The following is a 21,511-nucleotide window of genomic DNA, read 5'->3' as shown; positions in this document are numbered from 1 at the left end:
GAAGTGTGTATCAGTAACTTTCGGCTTCTCTACATCCCTCCGTTGAAGCGGTGGGACAGATTTCTGTCCCCTTCCTTTTTGCCATTTGGCAGTTTCTGCGCTAACAAACTCATGTGTGAGAAACTAATCTTCACCCTTTTGATATAAGTAATATATATATATACAGGTGTAGGACGTATGATCGTGTAACTGTGGGATGAATTTTGCGACATCACATCAAGTTTTCAATGCGGATGAACTCGACAGGTTGACGGTGGACGAGGTTAAAACACACGCGTGTTTGGCAGTTCGGCAGCTGGATGATGCACTTGGGCGTCCACCTTTTCCCAACCCATCGCCGCCCTGTTGCCGCTCAATGGCGCAAAATTTAATTAGTTTACTGAACCATCTTCAACGTAGAGGTCGTGTGTCCGCGCTTGATAAATGTGAGGAGATCAACATGATATTCCCCGTTCTTTGTGCGTCGCTAAGGAGCGGCTCAGAGGGAAGGCAACCGTGTCCCCAGTTGATGGAACTGTTGCTCGAGGGGCTTTGCTATGTGCACGGATTGTCATCGTATCCGCTTCATTCCACATTAAAGGATGCAAAGGAGGTTCTTCCAAACTCGCCGTTGACTTTGAAGTTTTTCGCTCTGACGGGAGCACTGGATGTGGACTCGATGTGCTTTTTCTTCAGTTTACCACAGACAGCGTGCAAAACTGGTAATGAAAAGACAAAGGGTCGAAGAAATCGCACAGAGAAGGTGAAGGGGACACCAAAAAAAGAAGTACCACAGGGCAGTGGGAACGGTGAGCGCGAGACGTCTTCTTTTCTCGTCCCTAAAGTCATGATCCGCGCCGCACTCGATGTGGTCCTTCCACAAGATTGTGTAAAACTGCTTTTATCATTGATGAATGGTGTCGAGAAGTTCCAACATGTCGTTGGAAGTGATGCTGAGTTGGCATCGCGAATCCTTGGTGTGTACGGCGATCACTTGATTCACTCATTGCACCCCATGGCACTCATACCTTGTTTGGATGTACCAGTGTTGGACGTGTTCATCGACATTGTACAAACACATGGTGAGAAAATGTCCCTCTTGACGGAATTCGTGTTCTTGGAGAATCCATTGACAACATGGGCAGCAGAGCGCCTCGAACGCCTTCTACGATACTGCGTGAATCGTGTTGTAAGAACTGAAGATGCGTTTGGTAGCGTTTTGGTGTATGTTTTCTTGTACAGAGTACTAGCTAAGTGGAGAGAAGATGCATTATCTACTTGCTCTATTGAGTTGGAGGCACGATTGTGGTGTGCTGTCGTGAACGCATCGCTCATAGTTCCATCGACTGCGGAAAAAACTGATCGGTTTGTGAAACCTTTATCCATTCTTTCACAGTGTATACGGCTTAGACATAAGATTGGCGTTGTTCGGGAGTTAAACTTAGTTGAGTCGGGTATTCTGTCGCCCACACATGCAATGGCACTACTGGAGAAACTATTGACGCTGATTGATTCACAGCAAACACCTGCCGCAGCAATAAGCTGCGCACGGCCGAGTGCCTCTGGAGGGAAGAAAAGGAGTGAGAAGGGCAAAACGAGCCAATCCCATCAGCAAAACTGTGAGCGAGCAGAAGATGACATATGTTGTCGCTGCGGCTTCATTTTGGAAGCCCTCTGTCTCGTTATATGGCTGTCACCATCCTCTAATGGGTCTATGTACGAAATGATTAAAAAAGCAATTGAGTCGATTGCAAGTTTGCTTCTTGCCGTAAAAAACAGTTCTGATGGACGAGCACGACCCCCCACTGCAACTTGGGAGTGTTTTCTTCATGCACTTTTGTCAACCTTATACATCTGGGTGCCTTGTGAAGGGAGTGTTGAAAATCGCGACGGAGCTAGTGTTACCGCTAAATTAGGGCACAAAAGTAACACGGCGCTGATAGCGGCAGTGCAAGTTACTCACAAGCTTCAGTGCTGTGGACTTCTGGCGCTGCGCCTTCCGGAGAGCTACACCTCGCAACAGTTTTCGCTAGGCGTCTACAAATCACTTCTTAATGTTTGGCTTGGCGGTGTACCCCTGCTAGAAAATTTTTATTTAGTGAATGGTTTCCCGTCACCTACGCAATCAATTGGACTTGTTCTTAGTTTTATTGGTCAGGAACAAATGATGGAGCTGGTTTGTGCTGTCTCTGAAGATGAATTGGCCGCGTCGCTGCTGGCTTCAGCTGTTGAAAGGGCGATCGATGAGGGAGAATTGAATGATCAACTGTTACTTAGTGCTTTTTTAAACATGCAGCGTTGCTTATTGAGTTCCATGGAGTTACGGTGCCGGGGGCGTGAGGAGCAGCAAATACGTGAGGAAGAGGCAATGAGAGTGCAGCTGTTTGCGTCTGTACAGAGAACAGAGGAAATTCTCAAAAAGGCAGCGGAGTTTGAAGAAAACTTAAGATTACGTAACGAATCACGGGAGAGGGAGCACGCCTTTATACAAAATATCAGAGAGGAGCGGCTTCGGGAAAGGGAGGAAAGGCATACTCGGGAGAGATTGCTAGCGCAAGAAAATATGCAAAAGGCTCTCATGACTCTTACCGAAATGAATGTAAAAACCAAAAATGCCAAAGAAGTTGAACAAAAGGAGCGTTTACGGCTATATAGGATCCATTTTGGTGCCATATCTCGAATGTCGTCATTTCTTGAGTCTCTTCAACTCAGTTCTGCGCGAGTAATGACCATAATGAACACACTTCGCCATTATATTTCCACCATGACACAGGACGCGTTGTTGGAGTATGTCGTAACGGGTAACCGTGAGGTACCAGGAGATATACATCCCACCGATGGTCTGGGCTGTACCATCGGCGCTAAAAGTGCGAATATCGAGAGAGTGCCAAGTTGTGAAAGTGTGGAGGATGCTGAACATGCAACATTTGGAAATGAAAAGCCGACGTTTTGGGAGAGTGTGATGCAACTTGTCAAATCAACAGCTGAGGATGTTGAAAACACGGATGATGTCGATAATCAAGCAAAAAAACAAAGTTCTTTTACGCAGGTTGCGACGGCTGATACTGCACTCAGTAATGGTGCTTCTTTCCACAAGCGGGTTACCCCCATTCTGAATCTTTTCGATTACTCACTAAAACGAAACGAAGTTTTCCCTAACCCGTTGCCTGTGGTTGAGGTTCGCACCGCCATGCGTGTACTCCCACAGGATACATTAGCTAGAACTTCATTTACCAGTGTCTACGATGCCCTTCTCGCCTGCCAGGAACGGGGTCTTTGTGTGATCCGTGACGGTAGTTGCACGCTCACTCCATTAGGGTTCCGGTATCACGTCCCCTTCCATGATCCCAATGCAAAACTTGTTTCACAACTGGAACGTAGACGCTGTGAGGCTAGAGCAATGGTTGCACGGAGAAATATGGAAAGTCAGGGAAATGGTGAGTGTTGTGATGCTGAGAATGATTCGGATGAAGTGAGCAACAAGAGGGACTTGTATGAAACAGACTCAGATGCCGATGCCAGTGTCGTCCAATTTTGCGATGAGATCATTTAGCGCTGTAAGTGTATTACCGGGTGGAACAAATATGCCTTTTGGATATATGCTAATCAGAACGAAAAAAAAACAACGAAAACGTAAAATTTTTGTTGAGGTTGCGCTAACGTTAGTTTTTCTGTAATATATAGCACTTTCTGGTTGTTTCGGGTGATATATACTTGTATATATATATATATATATATATATATATTCATTTCACTCTGCTTTTTACCACCACTTTAGCGGCTTTGTTGCCCATCGCCTCCGTTGCCTGCACTGGGAAGCAGCCTTTGGAGGGCAGGCACACATAAGATGCAAAATAGTTATGAAGAGATTCTTTTCGACGATGTAGCTAGCGACAACACACCTTCTGAAGGGGAAACCTTAACCCCTGTTAATGTGGAGCTCGTACACGATGAAAAGAATAATACAGAAGAAGAAAAGGAGGAAGAGGAGTATTTGATGCGTGTTCCGTTTTTGGCGCCACGTCGAGCATCAACTTTCTGCAACACTCCTCCTTCAGACCATAGAAATAACAGCAATGGACTCACAGTTTGTCATGTCGCTCATTCAGTGCCACAAGATGAGAACCCAGTTGGACTACCTGCCAATGCGGCTTTTCCCATGAATTGTATTCGAAAGGGTGTTGACGAGGACGACAAGAGCATTTTGCAGGTTACTTTAGAAAGACTGTTCAAGGAAACTCCACGTTCCAACACTTCGACAATACCCATTTGCAGCTACTTGTTACAGAACCACTTGGGTGTGTCCTCGGGCGAGTTCCGTGAAGGACAACAAGAGGCTGTGCTTGCCATTTTGCAAGGGGAAAGCACTCTTGCTGTCTTTCCCACTGGCTGGGGAAAGACGCTCTGCTTTCAGGTGCCAATTCTTGTTCACAGACTGCTCTTTCAGCAGAAGCTCATGTTGTGGAAACAGAAGCAATTAGAAAATGTATCGTTACCGGAATATACGGCGCCGTGCTCCCGATTTGGTGTGGTCGTTTCTCCCTTGCTGTCGTTAATGGCCGATCAGGTTGAAAGGATTACGAAGGATGGCTCCTTGAAGGCAGTTATTCTTTCCTCAGCTACCTCGGGTGCACGTGATAAAGATCTCTTGGAAAGTTTGTCTTCCCCAGTGTGTAATATTGACTTGGTTTTTCTATCACCTGAAAAGATTGTACGTCACCGTGAGCTTCGGCAAGTACTGAAGGGTCAAGTTCACCGTATCGCATTCATATGCATTGATGAGGCCCATTGTGTTTCCCAATGGGCGTATGATTTTCGACCATCCTTCCTGTACGTTCATCGTGTGCTTGAAGATATAGTCTTGGGAGGAGATTTTTCTCCCCCATTTCTTTGTCTCACAGCAACGGCAACGCCATCAGTAATCGATGATTTGCAGTCGACATTCAATATTAGGCGAACAGTCGTTGTACCCTATCAGCGAGCAAACCTCCAATTGGAGGCAGTTTCTCTCCTGAGCGAAAACGTAACGAAGGACTCTCCTCCCACTCACAGTGATTTGCGGGAGAAGCTGTTGCAGACAGTGCTCGAGCTTCCAAAACCGATGCTTGTGTACGTACAAACTCGGGCCGACGCCGATGAACTGGCTAAATTTCTCTCGTCCAAGCTGGGGGCTGCACAAAATGGAAAAGCGAGGAAAAAAGGGGATACAACACGTTCTTTATTGTTTACCAGCGCCACTCATGAAAAGATACAAAACGGAACGGTGGAAAATATCACTTCCGGTGTTGAGGGGAGACCCCTCGTAATCCAAAGTTATCATGCAGCACTCGAACGGCATGCCCGAACAAAGTGCCAAAATCAGTTTATGCATGATCGGATTGACGTACTGATTGCGACTGTTGCGTTTGGAATGGGCATTGATAAGCCAAATATTCGTTCTGTGGTTCACGCGTCGGTGCCAAGCTCAATAGAAAGCTACGTCCAAGAAACTGGTCGCGCTGGACGTGATGGCAAATTATCCATTTGCAGACTTTTGTACAACCCATACGACTTTTATGCACTGCGCTCTCGCCTGCTTTCCTCCCTGGTGTCCCCCACGGAGATGCTGTCGGTTGTGACTCACATTCTCTCCAGCCCCGTTACTAGGTTTGGAGACAAACTTATCGTGGTGTCTGTGTCAAAGATTTCGGAAGAGCTAATGATGAGCGAAGAGACGGTGGAAACTGTTCTTTTCATGATGCTTACACTGGAAAGTGGAGTCTTGACCGCATGCCATGGAACGTCACCAACTGGTTATCGTGTCATCCGTTGGTCTACTGAAATCAACACAACAACAACAAATGGAAAGCGCAAGCGGGATCGGGACGTTCAATCGGGTGTCGGCAGCGCATTGGCTCAGCTCGAGGCGTTAGATGGTGTTTTCGAGACGTGTCGAAACAACAAGCGAATGGAGAGTGTTGTGAATGCAGCGAATGCGTTGAATATGTCTCTCAGTGATTTTAATTTTAGGCTTGATGACCTCTCCGCCTCGGGATTCGTGTCACTGCAGAAACTGCCGACAGGTTATGTCATAACGGTTGGGGATCGCTTCGTTGAGGTTTCTTCACCCACTGCTCGGCAAGAGCTAGCAACGCGCCTATGGTCGCTGTATAACAACCGCCTTGAGTCTCTCGTCAAATCTCTCGAATTGACATTTGCCGTGTTGCGGTGCCCAACGCATGAGAGTGTGCGGGCAGGACTTGAATGGGATCCGAGACGCAACTTATCGTCTGAGTTTCTTTTGCAAAAGGAAGGAATTCCGTGCTGGCAGGCGCCGCGGCGTAGTTTGACCAAAGTGGATGCTGTAATGACATTAAATGACTTTGTGGAGAAGAACCGCACGCGAATTAACGGTTCTTATGAGGCCGCTCGGGCATTACTTGGCGTTCTGCCGAAGAGTCTAACAAGTCGCGGCAAATATGCCGGTGAACTTCCTCTTGCTCTGAGTTGGTATGTGCGTTCTCCCCACTTCGGGTTGCTGAGGGAGTTTGATTTGCAGTTGATTTTAAAGTTACTTACACCACACAACTTGGACGAAAAGGAAGAAACGTAGAAAAATGTGAAAGTGGATGATGTTTTACGGACCACGGGATACGCCAACTGCAACGGCTACTGTTTTCACTTTCGCTTGATTTCTCGTTTAATCGTGCAGTTATAAACGCATGTCAGTACGATAAGTGGGGGACACTTTAAAGAGGCAAATACACTTGTTTTTTTCCTCTTACACTATGGAGGAACTTTGGTTCTACTCGTTCGTGAATGTTGTAAAGAAATGTGCATGGTGAAAATGAGTGTAATGATTTAATTAAATTTTTGGACTTACTTATTTTCACATATCATCCGCTCTTTGTACGCCCATATCATCACCTCTTTTCACTAGGTTCAAAGTGGCGTGTCAGCTCTTATAGATACAACATAATATTGTATCCGAGTTTCTCATGATAAAACTGTGCCGATCGCTGCGAGGGCCATGCGCATCCCCAACGGTGGGGGCGTCTGTTATGCCTACAGAGCAGCAAGACACCGTACCAGCGGAACAACCCATTTACCTGAAACCAAGTCGAAGTAAGTACCGTAAACCCAGCTTCGTTTTTCCACGTATGAGGGATCATCTCCCATCTTACGCCTATAGGGCACCCTCGCTCAGCACGGCCTCACCAATGTTCTGTATAACGTCTCCTTCGTGTGAATATTATGCCTTACGTCTGCCACTGTTGAAGGCTGGATTCAAACGACTCCACACACATTTAGCGCCGAAAATCCCCAGTAATCTACTCTGGGGGCGCTCATTGACGATTCGGCCTACGGCACCCATTAAGACAGACGCGGGGAACACTGGAGGTGCTGTCCAACTCACATCTCCACATATTATGGGTGTAGAAGGAGTGAGCAGCACCGAAGCATTGCAGATGGTTTGTGCACATCAGCGTTTTAATCACTTTCCACGCACCTACAGTACACTCGGCTGTAAACTGGGTTTGGCGCAACGGCTTCACCGTGTAAAGAAGTCACTTGAAAGGGAAGGGGTTAAGAGAGACGTATTTGATTTCTTCCCCCAAACATGGATATTCCCCGAGCAGAAAGAATCTCTCATGAAGGCAATGGATCAAGCAAGACCCACGCAGCGCTTCATTTGGAAACCTGCGAGGGGAAGCTGTGGAAAAGGTATATTTGTTTGTCCCGGAGGGGAAAAGAACTCCGTGCATTGGAAGCGTGTTTTGGAGAAGATGCAGCGACGCGTCTTAACGAGCCCATTGTTGGTGAACCGCAGTTATGTGGTGCAGGAATACGTGGATGACCCACTGCTCTTGGAGGGGCGTAAGATGGATCTTCGCCTCTACGTTGCTGTTACTAGTTATGACCCACTTACGGTGTACCTTCACGATGAGGGATTAGTTCGATTAGCCGTTCAACAGTATAACGAAGGCGCACCCGATGAGGCGACCCGATGTGACCCTGTGGAGGTCTCTTTGTCTCATTTTGACCCATTTCGTGACTTGACGAACTACTCAATTGGACGTAAGTGGGTAAAGAGGGGGAAGCAATTTGGATCTTCGGAAGAGAACTTAGAAGATGCTGATCTCATTGCAAGTGAAGAAAGACGTGATATTCAAGCACTACATTTGAAGAAAAGCATGGAAGAGCTTTGGAACCATATTGATTCGCTATGCCCTGTAGCACAACAGCGGTCGGTGTCAACAATCTGTGCCACGGAGCCACCGAAAATGCGAACGTCTGACCATGTGTGGAACAGTATTGCACAGGTAATCGTAAAAACACTGTTAGCTGTCAAATCAACAATGTCGAAAGGAGTTAAAAGCAATCTCTCACCTGGAAGCTTTTTTGAGTTGTACGGTTTCGATATGATGTTAGATTCGAGTCTGAAACCATGGCTTGTTGAAGTCAATACGCTACCATCTCTCGCCAGTACATCTACATTCGACTATACCGTTAAAACCAACATTATTTCTGACTTACTAAATCTCGCCATGATCGAACCTTTTGAGCGGCCCTTGGAGTGTCTCAAGGGGGTAATTGACGAGCAACGTCTACACTCTATGGGATTGTGCGACTCTCTTACGTTAGAAGCTGCGGAATCGGTGCATCGTTGGAAGGGCCATCACCGGAGCCATTATAATCCCACACAACTGGGGGATCTGGAGAAGAGGGAAGAAGTGTGGTTGCGCCTGCAGGATGAACTGGCGTACTGCCGCGGCTTCCGTCGAATCTTTCCGCCACTTCTCACCTCTCACTCAACATCTTTTCCTCTAGCTGATGTGGATGTCTTAGCACCGCATGTTAATTTAACCAAAGCCGATATGTGGGCATTGGAGGCTTGATTACAAAAAAAATGTTTTCACCCTCGTATAAAGCGATTCTGCGGGAACGAAAAGGGGTAGCAGCTGATCTTTCTGTGGTGTTATTTGGTAATGAGATTACTATTTCATAGAATATTTAGATTTACGTGAAGTAGTAGTGAATTATCGGGTTCGCTCATTTTTTAAGGGGATGAAAGAGGGGTGCCACAAAAAAAAACGTGTAAAGACGATTTTTTGATACATTTTTTTTTTCACGTTAGGGTAACGGAGGGGTGTGAACACACTTTGTACTTTAAATTTCTTCGCACGAAGAAAAAGGTGATACTCCACTGCTTAATTAAAGTATCAGGGACGTAATTATTTGTAAAGTGAATGATGCGTGGAAGTGTGCCTATATGCGGATCCGTCGTGTTGGACGAACTCTTTCGTGGCTAAGCATGCCCACAAACGCCCATGTTCATATTATGTTTGTTTATGATTTTTTTTTCAGAATTAAAGAGGAGGAAAAAACGTTAAATATTTGTTGTCTTTTCTTTTCTTTATGTCCGTGCTTTTGCGAAGGTAAGTACTGAAACACTGGGCTTGACGAGCAATTCCACAGCCTATGGATGATTCGGATCCCCCACGAAAGTCATTGCGGGGGATGACGCCTGAGGAAGTTGCCGAACTTCTCGCGGAGTATGGCGCTAGCGGCCCATTTGATGATCTGTTTGACATCCAAGCTGTTTCCAATAGTGTCTTTGACTATGGCGGCCGAGACGTTTTCCTCACAGGAACCAACGCGGAAACGGAGGCTGAAGGCGAAAACGATGCCGATGGAAAGAAGCCCGTTGCTGCTGATGTGGATCACACATGGCCTCTTGAGTCTGTAGTGATGCACTATACAGACATTATATCTTCGTCCACAGCTCAACCCCTTTTGGAAGAGGTGAATAAATTGCTTGGGGGTGAAAGTTCTTCCGTATCACTGACGGTTGGACCCGTTGATGATGGTTCGTTAAGGTATGGAACGCGGAACGTCGTGGATGATGGTTTAGGCATTGATGATTTAGATATGTTCAATTTGACGCGTTCATGTTTACGCTCCAACGACGACACAGAACTCTTAAAGAAGCTTGATGGAATGCTGGAGGAAGCAGATCGCTTTCTCGCAAGTCGGAAGAAGCAATATATAGACCCAATGGATGAAACATTCTTGATGGAGAGGAATCGTGCATTTGAAGAAGAGGAGCGCCTGTGGAACCCAGTTCAAAGGGATGATGACTTTAGTGATGATGATGATGATGATGATGATGATGATGACGGCAGTGTAAGTCTCTCAGCAATTAGGGCTATTAGAGCATTTGGAGAAGAAAGGAAAGTGATCGATGAAGAACGTGATTATGAAGGGGGGGAAACACTTTTTTCCTTTGAGTACGGACCCACACTGGAGGAACAACAAATTCTGTTGGAATGGGACAACGCAGTAAGGGATTGTGAAAAGCGAGCAAAAAGTGTCACCCAATTGGAAGTGAACCCTAATTATGCACCAAAGTTGATACGTAATGGAGGCATGCCAAGTTCTGCAAGTGCGCTTGATTTAGACACAATTTCTACCGAACAAGATGAGAAAAAAATGTGCATACATGCCTCTCCTGCTTGGGAGGAGGAACAAGCGACGGTACTGCAATCCATTGCAACTATAGAGGCGAGGGACAGCGACTTAGAGGCAGCTGCATCAAGGCAGCTGGAGTTGCATCATCAAGAGCGTCAGCAGCAGCTTCAGCTTCCACGAGCGAATCATGGTAGGCTTGTGTTTGAGAGTTTCACAAAGCGGGTGGATGATTTATTACCCCCAGGAGAACTGGAAGTGCAGATTCGTGGTATTCTTGCCATGGAAGGAGAAAGTGTAGACGTGAGAGCGGTTGGGGAGCGGTGTGTTTCTAGCGCGGAACGGAGTAGAAAAGTGGCTGGACGCGAAAGCTTTCGGCTCATATGCGAGGAGCGGGAGACATTGCTAATGGGAAAAGAAGACCTTAAGGCCGCCCAGGAGTGGCGACGTCGTCTTGAGGAGCAGGAAAATACCTTGGCGAGCGCGATCGCAGACTTTATACGACGCGAGGAAACACTGCAAAGACAAATTGTCGAAGAGGAAGAAATATCCTTTCAGCAACTTTGTGGGAAGGAACGAGATGACGTTGCAGCGGTTACTCAGGTGCAAGTTACTCGCCAGCAGCAGGCACTGGAAGCAGATCTCGGTCGGGTTATGGAGGAGCATGAACACATCCGCTGTGAAATAGTTGCAAGGGAGGAGGAGGTCGCTGGTGAAATGTATCAGGAAGCACAACGTGCACTTCAGGGTCTTCGATCCCTGCGCAAAAAAACCTTGCAGCAAATATCAGATTCAATGTTGGGCTGCAGCAATGGCAGTATGGAAAGTTGTGGTAATCAGAATCACAGGATTCTCCACACTCGGAATATCGCCACGTTCACAACGGAGGCATCGTGGCGACGCTCGTCTGAGACCCTAAAAGCGTGTGGTGAATCCTTATCTGCTCTAAAAACAGGTCTGGCCGCTCAACTTGGTATTGGCAACTCACTTCGCATAAAAATGCTTTTAATGGAACGATGCTTTGGAGAGAAATGGTTGAAAGAGTACCATCAGGATATTAACGATACTTTGGACCTACTTAAAACTCAGTTACGTGCTGATGATTCACATTCCTGTCGAGTGGAGCCACCATCGGGAAGTCGACCTGCAACGGCAGGCTCTTCCAGCTCCCTCTCCACTGCAAACAATCATTCAACACCATTATTGGGCGACAGAGACACGAATTTAAATGGTCATACAAGTAACTGTTTGAATGCTCAACTTGCCAGGCGGCTTCAGCCTCTCGCTTTGGGTGGTGGGAGGCTTGATGCTCGTGATGTTGCACAGCGCTGTCACTCGTTGTCTTTTGCTTTGGAGCACATTTCTGATATCGACTTCTCTAGTCTTGCAACTCTCACAGTGCCATGCGCAGAGGCAGGTTCCACATCGATAACTTCTTACGTGAAGGAACTCGACTTGGGTGGTAACGCGCTCCAGCAGCTACAGCTTGATGATGCGTTGCGGGTGTTTCCCTCGCTTCGTAGCCTCAATGTAAGCGATAATAAAATCCGTGATATTAGGTGTCGCGTCGCGCCACTCCGGGGTGTTTCAGAGGCTCAAGCGAACTCCGTGGCGCAGTCAGCGAGAGTTACGCGTCTAGACATATCTGCAAATGCGCTTGATAATGTTGAAGCTGTGGGTAAACTCCTCTCGTACCACCTCCGAACGCTGCTTATATTCTCTAATAAGGTGGAATCGTTGTTGCCACTGGCTCAGTGCACGCGCCTTGAGTGTTTGGAGGCGAGTCGCAACTTGGTCACATCGTTGGTGGAACTTAAGCAGCTCCGCCTGCTGCAAACCATTGACTTAAGTGACAACCGTATCGAAACCATAGATCCCATTGCTCATCAAGTGTTGTTGCAGAACCTATACTTGTCACGAAACAAAGTTCGAGATGTTCCGCCCACGCTATCGCTTGGTTTTCTCCGTCAACTCTTTTTAAATGGAAATGCTCTTGTTGCATTATCTGACGAGAGCTTCTGCTGGTTTCCCCTGCTAACGGTGCTTCACGTGGAAAACAATAACCTACGCGATGTGTCCGGGCTTCGGCACTGCCCACGGCTCACCACAGTAAATCTTTCGTTCAACCAGTTGCAGCGCATAGAAGATCTGCTGCCGCTAACGGCATGCCGGATGGTACAGGTGCTGTCGGTGAATGAGAACCCCTTTTCAGCAAGGCAAATGGACGATAACAGTTTGGGAAAGAATTTGGATACAGTTAGAAACAAACTGCTTGCGTGGTTTCCGCACCTTTCCGAGTTGAACAATGAAAAGGTGTTGGAGGGGCACCGTCAGATATCTGAAACTGAGGAGTTCTCGTCTCTTATGCCGTATTGTGTCGCTCGCCGGCTCCGATGGAGAGTCACAGAAGATAAACCCGCTGACATGTGGGATTGGCCAGTGTCTGTTTCAGCAGATCACATGCGTCAATTCTGCGGTCTCATGAGTTGTTGGGGTTGCGAACGAGGCCCACTCGACAGCTACGCGGATCTGTTCAAAGCTTTGGAGAGCGACATTTTTCTTACCTCTATGCAACGCGAGCAGGATGTCCTCTGCACCATACGTAGGCGCCGATATCATGATGCGGTAAGCGTAGAGGAAGATTTAAAAAAACGATTACGCGACTCGAAGCAAAGCCTTAATCCAATAACACAACGTCTTTCTGACAGAGTGGAAGTTCGTAACCGTCGTGAGTCAACAAAAATGATGGAGCAACACCTAATTCAGATGGAGCATGTGCCCCGTGTGCGAGGGAATATCCATATAGTCGACGCTCTCTACACCCAACGGGCTAATGCCTATAAGGAAATGAGAGCGAAAAAGTTCATATGCAACTGGATGTACGGTTGCTTCCTTATAAAGAAGGCCAAAATGGAACTAGAAGAACTAAGGAATTCCTACGAAAATGTTCAGAGGCGGCGCCTTGAAATGGCTGCACGTACCATCCAACCGCTGTGGCGTGGGGCTGTTGTTCGTTCCCGCCTCAAGCGTATTATGAAGTTTAATCTGGAGGATGATGACGATAATTTTAAGCCGGTATCTCTTGATTTCCTCGACGATGCAACAGCTGAATACGACGGAGTTGGCGCAGTTCTTCAGCGCGTTTTGGAGAACCGCGGAGCGGAACTCAACATCACATTCGATTGTCATTTAACAAGTTTTGCAAATAAGGATGTGCCACCTCGTACGAATTCTGCGGGGCAGATTCGTGTCAGCAATACACACAAGCTTTTGGATACCGTAAAACGTCCGGACAGCCAACCGCAGGTGGAGCGTGCACCACCTTCGAACGGCGGCGATGATTTGAATGAGTTTGTTTCCTCGCATTTTGAGCGAAGGCAGAAGAAGATGGAACGCTCCCGACGAGAAGAGATGCAGCGAGAGTTTTTGAAGGACCCTCTCAGAATCAAAAGAGAGCTCCAGAGAAGGTGAAGGGAATCCATTTGTTAGGCAACGGCAGTTACTGAGATATGGTTGGCGTGTGTGTGTGTGTGTGTGTTGTGGGAGGGGAGACAAATTCTTTGTGATATGCGTGTCAGAGCTGCGGTTCACGTGTCTTCACTATAACCTAGCTGAGGCGATGGGAACATATTGAATTCCATTTTGTGCACTTCTATAAAAATTCAGTGTATTGTTTCCCGTTATTTTTTTTTTCTGCTTCTCATACAATATGATTTCCAAGCGTACGCTCGAGCATTTATCCTTGTTATGCGTGTGGCTGGTTACGTTGTGCAGGTTTGCTTCTTTGCCTTTTTCCAACATTCTATTCTTAGAGAAGTTTGGCGAATTCTTAGGGTCTTACTTCCCGCATGTGATGACTGACATCTCGTTGAAAGGATGCCAAAAGGGAACATAAAAGGGAAATGTAACGGGGAAGAAACGGTGTATCACATGTTCTTGTATATATATATATATGTGTGTGTGTGTGTGTGTGTGTGTTTGCGGTGTCCCATATCAAATGATCATGAATGCGGTTCTCGAGTATGGGGATATTTTTGTTCGCCAAATTTATCCCTTTTTCTCTGAAGGGTACTAGAAGAGAGCATCAATTAACTGCTTATTTCTATAAGATTCATAACACCCGAATGTTATCTGTGATGTGGTTGCTTTTTTTTTTCTTGTAAATATCATGGAAGTCTCTTGGGATATGGGAATTCCCAAGGGAATTAAAAAGGTCATTTTACCTTTATTATCCACGACGTTGTCGTTTAAAACGTTCGTGAGGTTGTAACAAGAGAAATTCGAGAAAATTCTTATGATCTCCTCGCCATTGTCGTTGATAGTGTGGTGTACTTCAATTATATATTTTTTTGAAGGTGTGTGTGCGTGTGTGCGTGTGTGACATGTGTGTGTGGTTTGTTTTTAATTAGCCTTAAAAAGGTAGGAGACTTTTGTTTTTTCTTGCATGACACTGTAATCGTTGTCAATGCCATGAGTGCCCTTGTTTCCTTTATTACGTTTCATATCTACTTTTTTGTTTGTTTTTATTACTATTCTTTATGTTTTGTAGTAAAAGTAAAGTTCACAGAAAAATAAGTATCGGAGCGCAAATATCTTCTGTCATTAGTATTCGATTCTTTGACTGTGCTTGCCTTTTTTAAAAAAAAAGAAATTGCTGTTTGTCTCTTGAGTACGTTATTCCTGCACTCTTGAACCTGGGCGTTTGTTGCAGTTTACGCCGGTACGGTGCGGAGGTGGTGGTTGACACGTCTGTTCAATGCGAATCGTAGCTCCGTTGGATGGTTCGACAGCCGCGGCGTTTTGCGATAACAAAGTCACGAATAGCCGCTACACCGTTTGGAATTTCTTGTTTCTGAACTTTTATGAGCAGTTTCGGCGTCCGGTGAACTTTTACTTCTTACTTGTGGCATCACTAAAGTTTATTTCCATCGTTGCTCCGGTCAATCCGCTTTCAACCCTACTGCCACTGGCACTGACGTTTTCCCTCACTGCAATAAAGGCGGCAAGGGACGATATTAAGCGTCATAAACAGGATGCCATATACAACAAGAAAGAACGGAAAGTCCTCAACAGGGAAGCAATGACATGGGAGACACGCACGAACCACAGCATTCGGGTTGGAGATGTGATCCTACTTCGCGAAGGCGAAGATATTCCGTGTGACGTGGTGGTACTGGCTGCAACGAATCCTATAGTGTATATAAGGACTGACAATCTTGATGGTGAGCTTGATTTGAAACCGCGGGATGTTGTTGCTCCTCAATTATCCAGTGATCACACGGGAGGTGACGATGTGCCCAATGCCATTGCTCATCAGTTGCTTTCTGTTGATGATAGCTGTGCATCGATTGTGGGAAAGTTGGGCCAAATGCGCGTCACGTGTTCTGATCCCTCCCCTATGATCAACTGTTTCGATGGGGTTGCAGAGTTCTTTTTCTCCAGATCACCAGCGGCTGAGACTGTGGCGGCGAATAACAGCGCTCCGATGCGGGTTTCCTTATCTGAGAACAATATTTTACCTCAATCGTGCGTATTGAAGAACACAAAAACCGCAATTTGTTTAGCAGTATATACGGGAGAGGATACTAAATGCTGCTTGAATAAGCGGAACCCAAAGGTAAAGTGGGCCCAAATCGACCGAGATATATCAAAGTATGCTATTTTCGTCTTTATTTTCCAAATAAGCTGTGGTTTTTTGTTTGGGGCTGTAGGTTACCTCATGAACAACAATGTGGAAAAAACATACTGGTACCTTCCGATGACAACGGGTGAAGATGGGCTCGCCTTCGGCATTTATACTCTTCGTTTTTTCCTCTTGACAACCGTTTTCATACCAATTTCATTCAAATTCGTTACGGACATGTCCAAATACTACTTTGCACTGGTTATTGAAAACGATGTGGCCATGCACCACGATGGTGAATGGTGTAATGTGAGGAACTCCAGCATTGTGGAGGACCTGGGGCAAGTGGACTACGTGCTTTCGGACAAAACAGGTACGCTAACGCAAAATGTAATGGAGTTTCTGTTTGCAACGATAAATGGTGAGCGAAGGTGCCTGGCGCCAGTAGAAGCGGAAGAGGTGCAGGGTTCTTGTGGAGAGCATGTTCTACACTTCGGACGTGTTTTGTCGTTGTGTAACACTGTAGAAGTTGTCTATGATGACGTTAGCCAAGAGATGACTCAGAGTGGCTTATCAACTGGGTGTGGTGCAGTAGGGACGATGCGTTATCAAGCAGCATCACCAGATGAAGTGGCACTGTGTAATGGGTGTGAGAAATTGAACGTGAGACTCGTTGCACGGGATGCGACCACTGCGGCGGTGGAGGTGAACGGTATTAAGGAGGAGTGGTTTGTTCATTATGTGTTTGCGTTCGCATCGGAGTTCAAGACAATGGGTGTTATTGTTGAGGAGAAAAGCACCAATGCGATATATTACTTCGTAAAGGGGGCGGATGACCGCATTCTTGAGATGGCCCTCGATGAGAATTCTTCCACTGGAGGGCCGCAGTGGGGTAAAGGGGAGCGAATGTCTTCGAAAGCTGCCATTCTTGCTGAAGTAGAACATTATGCGGTGTTTGGTTTGCGCACGCTTCTAGTCGCTGAGAAGCGCCTAACAAGGAACGAGCTTGATGAGTTTTTGGAGAAGGTGAGAGAGGCGGAACTTTCAATGAATAACCGGAAGGAGGAAATCTATAAGCTGCGTTTGGAGATGGAGAACTCCGTGACTATCTTGGGTGTGACCGCCATAGAGGACAAGTTACAGGATCATGTGCCTGAAACTATCCGGAGTTTCTTGCAAGCTGGTATTAAGGTATGGATGCTTACTGGTGACAAGGTACAAACAGCTGAACAAATTGCACTAACCTGTTCTTTGTGTTCACCGGGTGATTGTGTGCTACGTGTACTCGCAGATAAGTTAGATGCCTTTGAATCTTGGGAAGGGTACATGGAATCACTTCTGCAGTTCTCAAAGGGCGTGATGGCGGATGTACAGTATGGTGATGCTGCCTTCCCAACAGGGTCTAGTAGTGATCCAGCGGTGGGTGAAAAAGCGTGTGCGATGGGGGTGATGCAAAAACGAAACGGAAGTGTGACAACAGAAACAAATGAGAGTGCTGATGTGAATCCACTGTCAACCGGATCTTCTTACGTGTTAGTGATAGAAGGTGGTCAGGTGCTTGAAAGAATCCTGACAACACCATCTCTGTTGAAGTTACTAACTGAGCTGAGTGAAAACTGCGTCAGTGTTATCTGTGCACGCACGACGCCCAAGCAAAAGGCAGCTGTCACGCGCCTCGTTCGTTCCCGTGGATTCATCACTCTTGCAGTTGGCGATGGTGGTAACGATGTGGCCATGATTCAGGAAGCGCAGGTGGGTGTTGGGATTACGGGGCGGGAAGGGAAACAAGCGGCTCGTGCAGCGGATTTTAGCATTTCTCGATTTTCCGACCTTCGATCGCTTGTTTTCGTTCATGGACAGCTGGCATACAACCGTACGGCGTTCGTCATTAAGTATAGCTTCTACAAGTCGGTATTAATTGGCATAATTCAATTGGTGCATAATATCTTTCACACCCATTATTCTGGTGGTAGTTTTTGGGATGGTTTTGGACTAACTCTTTGGAACGGTCTGTATTCACTTCCACAGACGATGCTCTACTGTCTTGATCGAAAGGTTCCACGAAGAGTTCTTGAACAAACTCCTGCTCTCTACAAGGTGACCCGCAGCGGTGTGGATCTGGGTGTTTGTCAGTTTTTTGGGTCGTTCATTTTCCGTGGAGTGTTCCAATCTATCTTGGCTTATTTCCTTGTTTTGAGTGTGCATGGGACGGGATTCGCCTCCCCAAATGATGCTGGTCAAAGCGCAAAGGATGTGGCATTCACCCTAACATATGCCATTTTAATCCTATTGCAAGTGGTAACTGTCCTCATGGAGTCACACACTGTTACGGCATTAAATGCGATTTTTATCTTCGGAATGCCAGTAGTATACGTTGCAGCCAACATGATTTACTCTTCTCTAGAGAGTTTTTATTACTACGGTGTGTGGAAGAAAACAACGGATATTGTTTCATTTTTGACATGTATTGCAGTGGTGAGTGCCTTGGTTGTTCCTGTGCTTGGTGTCTTGACTCTTATCAAGATTTGGCGCCCCGATCCGCGAGATGTTATGCGCTCGGCAGAATTACGACGTCAAGCGAATGACCCATTGGCTGTGGAGAAACGAGCGAGTGTCTCGCGTCTCTCCCGCTGCTTATGGTGTGTCCCAGAGGAGCCATCCACGTATGTCACAGTTGTACTTGCAGATGATGAACTGACGATAAGGAACGCAAACTCTGTGTAGAAACCGTGGTTTACGTTTCGTGGAAAGGAAAAGGGATAATAGTGGTAGGGCTTCGTTTCGTTACATTATTTTGTAACATTCTTTTAATAATTTTGCTTGGCGCCCCCTGAACCACCACCGCTGACTCTACCTGTGATTTCACACTTCGGTTTTGCTCAAATTTAAACTCGGTGCTTTTACCTTTCTGCTGTCACTCCACGGCTCCCTGGTCTAGCGTTTATTTATTTATTTATTTTGTTATAGGAGGTCGCACTATTATTAGTTGATGATCGCTTTGTTTTTTGATTCCTGGTTGATACTGTTTAGTGGCGTCATCATCTTTGATTCCTTGCGGTTTACTCTTTTGTGTTGTATTCTTTCTGTTGTTTTTCTGCTTGATTTCCTTTGGTGCACTAAAAAGAAAGTAAATAAACAATAAAAAAGGGGTCTCTGAGGATGCTAATGGTTGTTATTAGTTGAGGGTAGTGAGGGAAAATTAAGGAAAGCGAGGAAAGAGAATGTAGATGAATGCAATTCTTGCTGTTAGTTTCATTATTAATATTATTATAACAAAAAAATTGCTACATAACCGTCTATTCATTCATTTATTCGCCTGTTTATAGCAAATTTACGTGTATTTGTCTATACATGTGCAGAAAATATAAGTAAGTTAGGAGCAGGAGGTACAATGGCAGAAGGGTTTTGAGAGCAAAAGCACTGGTTTGATATAGCATGCCACGTCGTGTATAAGGATAAATAAAACTGAAAAGTGCAATCGAATTAGCGGGTGGATAATGGTGGAATTTTTTTAAAAAAGAGAAGAAATAGTTGTCACGAACATTCGTCTTAACCTTTTTTAAAAAAATAAATAAAAACTCCCTTTTTCTTTCTTTATTTTTGTTTCTACTTAATGTTGATTATGGTAAAGTCAGGTTTCGTTTTGTATTGCATCCGACGCCAAATTGCCGGTGAACCGGAAGCAAATAAACATAAACATACGGAAATAGGATTCTGAGGTGTAAGAGGTCAAGGTGACGAAAGAGATAAATATATTTAAGTGGGCAAATTGGTTCTAATTGTGATATATATATATATATATATATATATATATATGTATTTATGCACCAAAAGTTTTTATATCACGAGGAACATAAAGCTTATGAAACATTTATTAAACCAGTGGTTAGTAACGGAGAAATAAGGGAGGGAAACGAAAAAAAAAGAAAAGAAAATTATGGCAGGTTTCCAACTGAACGCTTCACTTGTCGCTTTTTCTTTTCCTTTTTTCCCCCTGCGTGCTACTATTTCTCTCTTATTTACCTCTTACACATCTGATTATACGTTTCCTTACCTCTACACGTGAGAGAAGGCGGCAATTTCCCCCTCCGCTGCCGACTTTGCAACTGAATTACGCCTGTTTGGCACTGAAAGAAAAAATAGTTATTATTATTATTATTATTAGTGTTGGTAAATGTGAAACAAGAGGAAAAACGAAACTTGATATGGTTACTGTTTTTTTTTTTCTTGTACGTTTCGCTGTCATTTTGTTGTTTGTTTTTGTTTTTGTCGTTGAAGTTGATGGCAGTGTGTAGGGGTGTTTTGTGGTTACTTATGTCTTCAACATTGTATTGCTGACGATCCTTAAGGAGAAGAAAGGAGGAAAATATTTATGTTTTTGTTTTTAAGTATCCGTGGGAGGGTGTAGGTGGAGAGTGGAGGGAAAGCAGAAATAAAAACAAGAATGAAGTCGAAACGTTAAGGTAATGACTAATTACGGGAAAGACTATTTAAAAAAAAAAAATTAATCATATAAAATTCGAAGAGTCAACTTTTTCCTTTTTTTTTTTTTAGTTATGTGGTAATGAATAATGTTTTCAACCACTAGTTTGTTTGAATAACGCTGGGATGAATAATTATTCTTGTAAATTCGTTGTTTTGTTCGGTTGTTTGTCGAGAATGACAAATCCCTCCTGACGAGTGGTTGTTTTTCCCAACTATTTGAACACACAAATATGGCATTGCTACAAGTTGGGCATATCAACAGAAGTTAAAAAAAAAAATAAATAACTAGTAAATATAAACAAATATATATATATATATATATATATATATTTGTTTGGTTGTCGGCGTTTCCTTTCGTTGTACCTGCTTTGGACTTCTTCTATTTTCCTTTTTTTTTTTTTTACGTTTTCTGCTCGTTCTTCCCCTCCCCTCGTGTTGTTGCTATTGTTTTGATTGTGGATGGTTTCCATCTCCGTTTCTACAATATTGGAAAGGAACAGAAAGAAAGGAAGAAATAACCACAGCAATAGTCGAAACAATGTATACATAAATATGAGTAAATATAATTAAATATTTATCCTCTTCATCTAATTCTACTTAAGGTGCGGATTGTTGTAGTGTTACTTTTCCCTCCCCTCCTCCTCCCTGTTTTTTTTTTAGAAAAGTACTCCCATCCCTTTCTTTGCACATATTATGAAATGTTTCTCCACATGGGTGGATTAGTGCAGATTCACTTGAGTTTTTTTTTGACCGTCAATTAGTATTAAAAGCGGTTTCATTTGCTGTAGATAATTTATCCCTAACAGTTTCTTTTGCTGTGTCATCTATTTATTTATTTTTTTTTTAAATCTGTACCCTCTTTTTATTAAATTATTGCTTTTACGCTTTATCATCCACTTTGATTAGAAAAGAAAAGAAAAAAAAGGAAGAAACCCTTCTCAAAAAAGAAGGTAAATCTCTGGTAAGGCAAAACCG

The 21,511-nt window shown here is 44.8% G+C and overlaps 5 protein-coding genes across 5 annotated transcripts; all 5 read left to right on the top strand.

Annotated features, from left to right (window-relative positions):
* Nucleotides 1-196: 196 nt before the first annotated feature.
* TbgDal_VI3350 (hypothetical protein, conserved) lies at nucleotides 197-3,532 on the top strand (the record flags this gene model as incomplete). The annotated part of the gene is made up of 1 exon (XM_011775840.1): nucleotides 197-3,532. One exon carries the CDS (start codon nucleotides 197-199, stop codon nucleotides 3,530-3,532), a length of 3,336 nt encoding a protein of 1,111 aa, XP_011774142.1.
* A 294-nt stretch (nucleotides 3,533-3,826) lies between these two features.
* On the top strand, nucleotides 3,827-6,571 carry TbgDal_VI3340 (ATP-dependent DEAD/H DNA helicase recQ, putative; the record flags this gene model as incomplete). The annotated part of the gene is made up of 1 exon (XM_011775839.1): nucleotides 3,827-6,571. The coding sequence occupies one exon, from the start codon at nucleotides 3,827-3,829 to the stop codon at nucleotides 6,569-6,571; it is 2,745 nt and encodes a 914-aa protein (XP_011774141.1).
* Nucleotides 6,572-6,956: 385 nt separating this feature from the next.
* Nucleotides 6,957-8,858, top strand: TbgDal_VI3330 (tubulin-tyrosine ligase-like protein, conserved,putative; the record flags this gene model as incomplete). Its single annotated transcript, XM_011775838.1, has 1 exon — nucleotides 6,957-8,858. One exon carries the CDS (start codon nucleotides 6,957-6,959, stop codon nucleotides 8,856-8,858), a length of 1,902 nt encoding a protein of 633 aa, XP_011774140.1.
* A 583-nt stretch (nucleotides 8,859-9,441) lies between these two features.
* On the top strand, nucleotides 9,442-13,899 carry TbgDal_VI3320 (hypothetical protein, conserved; the record flags this gene model as incomplete). The annotated part of the gene is made up of 1 exon (XM_011775837.1): nucleotides 9,442-13,899. The coding sequence occupies one exon, from the start codon at nucleotides 9,442-9,444 to the stop codon at nucleotides 13,897-13,899; it is 4,458 nt and encodes a 1,485-aa protein (XP_011774139.1).
* A 1,285-nt stretch (nucleotides 13,900-15,184) lies between these two features.
* TbgDal_VI3310 (phospholipid-translocating P-type ATPase (flippase), putative) lies at nucleotides 15,185-18,775 on the top strand (the record flags this gene model as incomplete). The annotated part of the gene is made up of 1 exon (XM_011775836.1): nucleotides 15,185-18,775. One exon carries the CDS (start codon nucleotides 15,185-15,187, stop codon nucleotides 18,773-18,775), a length of 3,591 nt encoding a protein of 1,196 aa, XP_011774138.1.
* Nucleotides 18,776-21,511: the final 2,736 nt, after the last annotated feature.

This window comes from Trypanosoma brucei, chromosome 6 (assembly GCF_000210295.1).
Source record: "Trypanosoma brucei gambiense DAL972 chromosome 6, complete sequence".
Taxonomy (NCBI): Eukaryota; Euglenozoa; class Kinetoplastea; order Trypanosomatida; family Trypanosomatidae; genus Trypanosoma; species Trypanosoma brucei.
The sequence above is the reverse complement of the archived record's forward strand: the minus strand, read 5'-3'. Positions and strand labels throughout refer to the sequence as shown.